Source organism: Coenobita brevimanus, chromosome 77 (genome assembly GCF_032717465.1).
Source record: "Coenobita brevimanus isolate Jiangsu-jjx chromosome 77, ASM3271746v2, whole genome shotgun sequence".
Lineage (NCBI taxonomy): Eukaryota > Metazoa > Arthropoda > Malacostraca > Decapoda > Coenobitidae > Coenobita > Coenobita brevimanus.
This window is the reverse complement of record NC_137030.1, coordinates 709,404-719,403: the sequence shown is the minus strand read 5'-3', so window position 1 is coordinate 719,403 and position 10,000 is coordinate 709,404. Positions and strand designations below refer to the sequence as shown.

Below are 10,000 nucleotides of genomic sequence, written 5' to 3'. Positions count from 1 at the left end.
TCCCTTATGCCCACACATTAAGCCACTGCTGACGACACTACGGCATCAGATACCCGAAGAACCCAGCCAGCATTTAAGACACCATCAATACAAAGCCTCAAGAATCAAACCCCCTCTGGAAACCCCCTCCAGAATCTTGAATGTCAACTCAGTTTTGATACATGAGCATCCAGAAGCATAAAAACTTAGACCACAATTGAAGAAGCCCCAAAACATCTTTGAACCTCCCAAGACTACAGCCCTCTCTTAGAACCTGATCTGTGTAAAGCTTCTAGAACTGAACCCCACCTTGAGAACGCCCCCAAAGTAGAGACAGACGCATATAAGTTGTAGAGCCTGACTTGCAAGCCGTCAAAATTGAATCTGTGCTGAAGACATCCCAGGAAACCACAGGCCACTTTTAGAACCCGTCATTCCCCAAGCCTTGAGAATTAGAACTGTCTCTGAGGACCCCACCAGAACCCATAAACCCATCTTACGTCTACATCAGATACTTGAAAAAAACAGAAAATTAAACTGCAGCCGAAGACGTCCCAAAACGTCTTCGAACCCGCAAAGTCCGCCGCCCGCTTTTAGAACCCGGCGTCCCTCAAGCCTCCAAGGTGGCGTTCCCGGGGTTTGGGGGTGGGTGCGGGGCGGGCGGGTCCCCGGGGGTGTACCTCAAGTCCTCGCCCTACTCCATGAACGGCATCGGGTTCACTATGGCTGGGGTCGACTCGCTGCATCCCACCATGGGGTACCCGGCACCCAGCGAATACCTCTATGGTGAGTGTGAGGGTAGGCTGGACTGGGCCACTCCTGATAGATGTGGTAGTGATAGCAGCAGTAATTATACCTGGGACAATTATAGCTGTGAAAATTATACCTGGAACAATTATAGCTGTGGCAGAAACGTGTAATTATGATAGCTGTGGTAATTAGGATAACTGCGGCAATTTTAGCTGTGGGTTATAAGTTGTAATTATGATAGCTGTGGTAATAATGATATCTGGCAATTATAACAGTAATGAGGATAACTGGCGATTATAGCTGTGGTAATTACAACAACTGTGGCAGATTTAACTGTGGTAAATATGATAAATGTGGCAATTATTATTGTGGCAAGTGTTCCATGTTGAAAGTGTTTTTTGGAAGTGGTGGTGGTGGTGATGATGGTGATGGTGCTTGTGGTGGTGGTGATGGTGATGGTGCTTGTGGTGGTGGTGGTGGTGGAAGCTGTGGCACTCGGATTCTTGCTGTGTGTAATGATTGTGGTAGCTGTGGTGATTGTGGTAGTTGAGGCGATTGTGGTAATAGTGGTAGTTGTGATAGTGGTAGCAGAAGTAAGGCTAAGGTATGTTCCAGTGACAGGTGTGGTAGTAGTGGTGGTTATTTAAGTAGTTGGTGTGATAGTTGTGGTGATAGTGGTAGTTATGTAAGTGTAAGTGGTAGGTGTGGCAATTGTGGTAGTTGTGGTAGCTGTCTCCTCACTTTAATTACAGTGTTGTACAGGAAGTGAGAATAATTACATGTACTAAACCGTATGTACAACGTGTGATTACTCGTTATGCTAAGTGCTGAGAGAGAGAGAGAGAGAGAGTATGAGGTTAAAAGGATGGATAGATATATTGATGGATAGACAGACAGACTGATTGAAGAAAGGAAGAAAGAGAGAGAAGGAAAGAAAGACAAACAGAAAAAATGAGAGAGAGAGAGAGAGAGAGGATGAGACAGGTGAGGCGCTCAGGTAATATCGTAATTAACTACCTAATAACTCGAGACGAGTGGTTTGATCTCTCTCTCTCTCTCTCTCTCTCTCTCTCTCGTTGTTGATGTGTTGGGTGATCTTTTTCCATTCCCTTCCTTCCTTCCATCCATCCTTCCTTCCTTCCTTTCATCCATCCATTCATCCATCCATCCATCCTTCCTTCCGTCCATCCTTCCATCCTTCCATCCATCCAACCTTCCATCCATTCATCCATCCATCCTTCCTTCCTTCCATCCATCCATCCATCCATCCATCCATCCATCCATCCAACCATCCATCCATCCTTCCTTCCTTCATACCTTCCATTCTTCCTTCCTTCTTCCCTCTCTCTTTTTTTACCTCATTCATTTATTCCTTTCCTTCCCTCCTTCTCTCTCCGTCCCTCCTTCCCTCCCTCCCTCCCACAAACACACTCGTATTACCAATGAAAGTCTCCTCTCTTTTTTCCTGTACGACTGAAAGAAGTGAAGGAAAAAAAATGTTTGGGAAGAAGTGTCGAAAGGAGTTTGTGTGTGTGTGTGTGTGTGTGTGTGTGTGTGAGAGAGAGAGAGAGAGAGAGAGAGAGAGAGAGAGAGAATAAAAGGCCTGAAAAGTGAGATAAGTGCAATTAGAGTGAGGGAAGTTGGGAGGGGGAGCGAAAGAGAGAGAGTGAGAAAGTGAGAGAATTAGAGAGAGGGAGACACAATACGTCACGTGACCACAGGCAAATGAGCATCACTAATTCGTAACAACAGTAAAATCAATAACAACAAGAGCAATAATAATAATAATAATAATAATAATAATAATACAAGCAACCCACCTTCACCACACACACACACACACACACACACACACACACACACACACACACATTTCTGAGAATCTCCTTGGTTATTATCAAAAGTTTTAACCATTTCAATCCGATTAATTGATTTTGTGGTTTTATTTTTGATATTTGCTGATGATTTTGATTTTTTTTTAATGGAGGGGTTTTACACACACACACACACACACACACACACACACACACACACACACACGTCATTGTGCTGAAGGTGTATAGGTACGGTAGGTAGGTAAGTAGGTATGTAGGTGGGTAGACTGGGAGGTAGGTATATATAGGTGGATAGACGGAGAGAGAGAGGGAGAGAGAGAGACAGACAGACAGACACAGAGAATAAAAAGCCTGATTTGTGCACTCAGTATATAATTCTCTCTCTCTCTCTCTCTCTCTCTCTCTCTCTCTCTCTCTCTCTCTCTCTCTCTCTCTCTCTCTCTCTCTCAGCTGAATAAAATCTATCAACTACAAGAGAGAGCTAGAGTTACGTCGATCATGAGGAGGGCAGTGTATCAAAATGGTTTCGATATCACGTCCATGGCAGCTGTAAGGATGGAGGAAGAGGGAATTTACAAGCCATTTTCTCCAGCACAAGTGTAGGAAAATCTGTGAATACCAAGTTGCAATTTCTCGTCGCTTCTTTCCCCCATTAGTGAGACTTAGGCGGCTATTTTCCGTCCAACAACTTTTTTCGCCATGTTTTCCTCATTATTTTCTCCATTTCTTATCCCCCGGGACATTATTTCACAGTTATTTGCCTCTGTGTGGGGACTTATTTGCCGCTAGAGGGCATCCGTAGGGGGATTTAGTTTTCGGGTTTGTTTACGTCGGGATTGGGTATTTATTTTCTATTTATTTCCCATTTACAAAGCCTTTATCTAGTTTCTTTCCGGTGTTTATTTAAGATCTGCTGTTTTTTATCGTGTGTATGCGGCTTGTGCGCTTTTGTATTTTATAGTGAATATATATTTTTCAGTATTATACCGACAACAAAGGGACTAGTTCAGATGGCGCCATAAAAGGGATCCTGCGACTCTTTGTGTGTTCCTCCGCGGGCTGGGAGGGAGATCGGGTTACAAATGAGCATCAGACTGGTCTATCGTGGCCTTATATCGCATCCGACAGCATCCGATTGTACCCGACCGTGTTTGACCGCATCCGATCCTGTATCCGCTCCCTTATTCATGACCGCATCCGACCTTATATCCATTCACTTATTCTCACTCCTGACCATGGACATAGGACGAATGAGAAGGTAGTTTTTTTTTATTTATATTTTTATTTCATCTTTCTCCATTAATTGTTGTTTCCTGAGTTTTTTCCTTTATTGCTTAACACTAGATACATTTTCCTATTAATCCAGATACATTTATAATACATTCCAAGCAGCCATATCTCAAGATCTATGGCAGTCAAAATTCTCGTCCCCCCAGTAACAAAATCCTAGCTGCCCTCCTGCTCCTGACCCCCACCCAACCGCATTATTTGGCCATGTTGAGGGAGGGGGATAGAGTGACAAGTGTGCATCACCATGTTTTACCCCTGTTTTAAGTCTCGATTCTCTTCCAGTCGTATTCGATCCTGTCCAACTTGATCCTTCCTTCCTCTTGTTGGTATTTATGTCTGTTCGCTATGATGACGCCTTTTGTGTGTGTGTGTGTGTGTGTGTGTGTGTGTGTGTGTGTGTGTGTGTGTGTGTGTGTGTGTGTGTGTTCTTTCCTTACTCGTGCATTTTTATATTGCTTCAGTGACTTATCAAAGAGATGGATTTAATGGAGATAATTTAGAATTCCTTTTGCTGTGAAAAATCATTTACCAGAGAAATAAAATCCAGCCAGGTCCGGCCTCATATTTACGCTCCAGGTCCTTAATTTTTGCGTATTTCCGAGCGTGTCTCACCCTCGTTGACCAAATTTCCAAACTGTTTCAGATCGCATTCCATCACTCATTTTTCTCGAGCTGCATCAGGGCATATATATAGTTCTGTCCAGCCACAACTACCAGTCAATGTATCAACTCTTCCCCAACCAAATCCAGCCAATTATTAACCTTCTCTGTCCCTAATTGTCGTGTAATTCCAAGCGCATCTCCCCCCTGTTTATTTCTCTCACATCAGGTTGCCCATGAACGCTCAATTTTATCCAGTTGTATCCATCCATATTTACCTTCATCCATCCACGGCCACTGGTCAATCTCCACTTCAACCCTTCCTTAACCGAATCCAACCGCATCTGGCGTCACTGTTACCCTCCACGTCCCTAATTTTCGCATATTTTCGAGTGCATCTCCTCTCCCCCGCCGCCATTGTGCCTTGGTAAGATCGGGTAACAAGTGAGCATCGCGGGGAAGCCAGGCCGCCACGTGCCAATAAGCTGGGCCGCGTGCTCTCTCATCGATTCATTAGGAGGAAGAGAAACAGTGGAGGGGGATTACCTACCTAATTCTCTCTCTCTCTCTCTCTCTCTCTCTCCTTCCTCATATCTCTGCTTCATCCCTAGCTTCTCTCCCTCTCTTTATCTGTCTCTTCCTTCTGTCCTTCCTTCTTTCCTTCCCTCATTCCTTCCATCTTCTCGTTCATCCCTCCTTCCCCCTCCCTCCTTTTCTCCTGCCTTCCCTCCTTACCTTCCATCCCTTCATTTCTTCCAGCCTTCCTTCGTTCCTTCCTTCCTCCATCTTCCTTCCCTCCCTCTCTTCCTTCCTCCTCCCATCCTCCCTTCCTTCCCTCCTCCCTCCCTTCCCTCAGTTTTAACCCTTTCCTTTCAGCACCTCTTCCCAATTTCATACCTATTTTCTTGGCCAAAAAAATCGTTCAGAATCAAAAACTAAACATCTAAAGGAATTCTTCTTCGTAAAATTTTTTCCTGTTATTTTTTTATTTAATTATTTTTGGCTCATTTATTAAATTGGGTATTCATTATTATTATTATTTTTATTTTTGCTCCTCCTCCTACTACTACTACTACTACTACTATTATTATTATTATTATTATTATTATTATTATTGCTGTTTTCGTTTATTATGTCATTATTTTAGGATTCTTTACTACACTTTAGTATATGTGTCTCTGTTTATATATATATAGTTTATCTGTCAGTCTCTTGGTCTGTTTGTCTATCTCTTCTATCTATTTCTATCTACTACGCTTCTGTGAATTCTACTTAATGACTCATATCTGGATCTATTTATCTATCTACCTGTCTATCTATCTATGTCTACCTATCTATCTGTCTATCTATCTATCTATCTTTGTGTTAATCTGCATTGTATATTTTATCTATCGATCCATGTATCTTTCTGTCTATTTAGAGATAATTATGGATCTCTCTCTCTCTCTCTCTCTCTCTCTCTCTCATTGACCAGACCCTCACTCACTATGGCTTCTGTCTTACGCAGAGAGAGAGAGAGAGAGAGAGAGAGAGAGAGAGAATCCCCCCCCCAGGCCCATTCACCACCTTCTTTATCATTGATTATTATTGATTATCCCTGTTGATGATTTTGGGGGGGTAATCTCTCTCTCTCTCTCTCTCTCTCTCTCTCTCTCTCTCTCTCTCTCTCTCTCTCTCTCTCTCTAAGGTATGTATGTATGTCTGTGTATGTGCATGTGTGTAGTAAGTGTGTGTGTGTGTATGTGTGTAATATATGTATGTGTGTATGTATGTATGTTTCTGTCTCTGCCTGTCTCTCAGTTCTGTCTATCTATCTCTTCATATATCTATCTGTTTATCTATCACTCCGTCTCTCCTTGCCTATGTCAGTTATTAATTATTATTATTATTATTATTATTGTCAGTGTATCCTCAGTTAAGCTGTTTGTATCTATTTATCTATCTATCTATCTATCTATCTTCGTCTGTCTGTCTCTGTCTATCTATCTGTCTGTCTATTGCCAATCTATCAATCATCCACTCATCCCCTCTTCCCTCCATCACTGTTTTCTCTCCCCCTCCCTCCCGTCTCTCTCTTTTCTCTCCCTCCCTCTCTCACCCCGGATAAAGAGAGAAGAGAGAGAGGGAGAGAGAGAAAAAAAGATAGTAATCCTTGTGAGGTGATTAGGGAGTCATATTTGAGAGAGAGAGAGAGAGAGAGAGAGAGAGAGAGAGAGAGAGAGAGAGAGAGAGAGGGTGAGAGAGAGGGGGGAGTTGAAAATCCCTCTCTTTAATCTCTCCCCCTCCCCCCCTCTCTCTCTCTCATCTTAATGTCTTGGTTAAATTCAGAACAGGTGCACTTGTAGTAGTAGTAGTAGTAGTAGAAGTAGCAGTAGTAGTAGAAGTAGCAGCAGTAGTAGTAGTAGTAGTAGTAGTAGAAGTAGTAGTGGTGGTAGTAGTAGTAGTAGTAGTAGTAACTAAGACGGTAGGAGGCACAGAAATTGGCCAGGTTGTGACAGACAGACTATAATTAATCTTTCTTACTGTCTCTATTTTTAATCTGTTTCTCTATCTCTAATCTTTAATCTGTCACTATCTCTAATCTTTAATCTGTGTTACTATCTTTCATCCCGTCTCTGATCTGGCTTACTATCTTTCATGCTGTCTTTAATCTGTGTTGCTGTCTCTCATGTTTTCTTTAGTCTGTGTTACTTTCTCTTCTCTCTCTCTCTCTCTCTCTCTCTCTCTCTCTCTCTCTCTCTCTCTCTCTCTCTCTCTCTCTCTCTAACCTCCACAGTAGCTACAGATAACCATCAGAGGGAGCATAACTTGACATCAGAGGCACTTTCCACATTTAATAAGTCCCTCACTGTCTGTATGGTCTGTGTATCTGTTAAAAACCCTTCTTTCTCCCTCTCACACTTACTACGACCTCCACAGCAGGGGCGAGGATGCAGCGGAGAGAGAGAACCACATTTACGACAAGAAAATTACATGTCTTACAGGTGTTTGTTAATTTACTTTGGACCTCAATGTCTGTATGGTCTGTGTATCTGTAAAAAAAACATATTTCTCCCTCTCACACTTACTTCGACCTCCACAGCCCCGGCGAGGAAGCAGCGGAGGGAGAGAACTACCTTCACGAGAGCACAACTGGATGTCTTGGAGGCTCTCTTCACCAAAACCCGCTATCCAGACATCTTCATGAGGGAGGAGGTGGCTCTCAAGATAAACCTTCCTGAAAGCCGTGTCCAGGTGGGTGTGGGTGGGTGTAGGTGTGTGTGTGGGTGGGTGTTTGTGGGTGTAGGTGGGTGTGGGAGGGGTGTTTGTGGGTGTAGGTGGGTTTGGGAGGGATGTTTGTGGGTGTCGGTGGGTGTGGGAGGGATGTAGATGGGTATATGTTGGTTTAGATGGGTGTAGGTGGGTGTTTGTGGGTGCAGGTGGGTGTGGGATGGATGTAGTGGGTGTTTGTGGGTGTAAGTGGGTGTGGGATAGATGCTGGATATGATACGATGGACTTATGTGGTACTCCCCTCCATAGCTGTACCCAGAAAAAAATATATATTAACTTCGAGGGGATGCAACCAAGGCTGCCTGAATGATATTGCCCTTGTAACCTATAATGGTGGACAGATTACCCACTGCAAGCTCAAAGGCCGGAGTTACGGAGGTGAGAACTGCGGCAAGCGTCACAATGTCCGCTTTCACCTTTGCATTGTGCGATATTGAGAGGGGGAGAGGGATTTCTGTGGCGCCATCTCTTTTTGTGATGCGGAACTAGAGAATTAATTAACAGAAAACTGGCTTTAATCCAATTAGAGAAAACCTTTTGAGGGATCACTATGCTATCTAATGAGCTCCCGTTGTCTTTTTTTCTTGTCTTTATTTTTCCTTTAATTTTGGTATTGTGTGTCTGTTGTAATTAACGGAGAGGTATTTAAGCCGTCTACCTGGCCAGTGCTCTATCAATCTGTCTACCTGTCTGTCTATCTATCTGTCTGCCTTTTTTGTCTGTCCATCTATCTATTTTTCTATCGCCTAATCTTTTATCTGTCTCTGTCTATCTGTCTGTCTATCTATCTATCTATCTATCTATCTGTCTGTCTGTGTCTTCTGTTAACCTCTCTCTCCTTATCTTTCTCCTTTATCTATCTCTATCTATCTATCTATCTGTCTGTCAATCTCTGTCTGTCGTTTTGTCTATCTATCTATCTATCAGTGTCTTTATCTCCCTATATATTTATATCTTTATCTATCTATTTCTCTCTTTATCTCTACATATCTTTTTCTCTCATAGTCCATCCTCACTCTCCTTCTCTCTACCTCTCTCTATCTCTCACTTTACTCTCTTCTTTAAATCATTCTCTCTCACTCTTTTTTTAACCCTAACTTTTATTTTTATAGCTCCCTACCACAACTACCACCATTACCACCACTACCACAATTACCACCACTACCACAATTACCACCACTACCACAATTACCACCATTACCACGACTACCACCACTACCATAATTACCAAAACTACCACCACTACCACTACTACCACAACTACCACCACTACCACAACTACCAACATTACAGGGCAGTGAAGCCACATATATTTGAGAGAGTCCTGTTCCCCCCCTCTCTCTCTCTCTCTCTCTCTCTCTCTCTCTCTCTCTCTCTCTCACACACACACACACACACACCTCCCTTTCTTCGTCTCTCCCTCACCTTCACCCCCCCCCCTGTTATATATCTCTTTGGAGAGGGTGAAGTCACGTTTCTCCTCCCCCGCAAGTCATTCTCTCTCTCTCTCTCTCTCTCTCTCTCTCTCTCTCTCTCTCTCTCTCTCTCTCTCTCTCTCTCTCTCTCTCTCTCTCTAACTCTCCTAAGTTTTATCTGGAAGGTGATCCCAGTGGACTGCAGGCTGAAGTTGTCCCTCTCATGCAGTCCACCATCGTCCTTTTGTGGGATAGGGAGGCAGTTGAGGGACCTTTGTTGAGATCAGTGCCACCACGTGAAGGCCACTCCTGTGTGTGTGTGTGTGTGACGAGTGGAAATCTAGAATCTTATTTACACACACACACACACACACACACACACATGCTGGTGGTGGTGTGTGTAGTGGGCAACCTCAAGGCTAGGTCATCTTTAGTCTATGGATTCTTGCCCTCGCTCTCTCTCTCACTCGCTCGCTTTCTCTACCTCGCTCCCTTTTGCTCATTTCCCTCATTCTCTCTCACTATTTTCTCACTCCCTCTTATTTGTTTATTTTCTTCCTGTTTTTTACAACCTTCTCGATTTTCATTCTCTCTCTCTCTCTCTCTCTCTCTCTCTCTCTCTCTCTCTCTCTCTCTCACTTAAACCCTCCATTCATCTCAGATTATGAAATGAATGTAGGTGTTTAGGTCTCACAGGTGTGTTAGAGAGAGAGAGAGAGAGAGAGAGAGAGAGAGAGAGAGAGAGAGGCAGTTATGTATGTATGTATAAGCAAGAAGCAGTTGATGGTGATGAAGATAATAATGATGATGATGATGATGAGAGTGGTAATCTAAGCCTAAAAATTAATTCTCCTCCTCCT

General features: G+C 43.3%; 1 protein-coding gene across 1 annotated transcript in view; it reads left to right on the top strand.

The window, feature by feature from the left end:
• LOC145408397 (uncharacterized) overlaps positions 1 to 10,000 on the top strand; it is a 37,372-nt gene that overhangs the window by 25,949 nt on the left and 1,423 nt on the right. The window contains exons 4-5 of the mRNA XM_080279125.1: positions 523 to 765; positions 7,537 to 7,688. Coding sequence (XP_080135251.1) covers positions 523 to 765; positions 7,537 to 7,688 — 395 coding nt within the window. The remainder of the gene's footprint in view (positions 1 to 522; positions 766 to 7,536; positions 7,689 to 10,000) is intronic.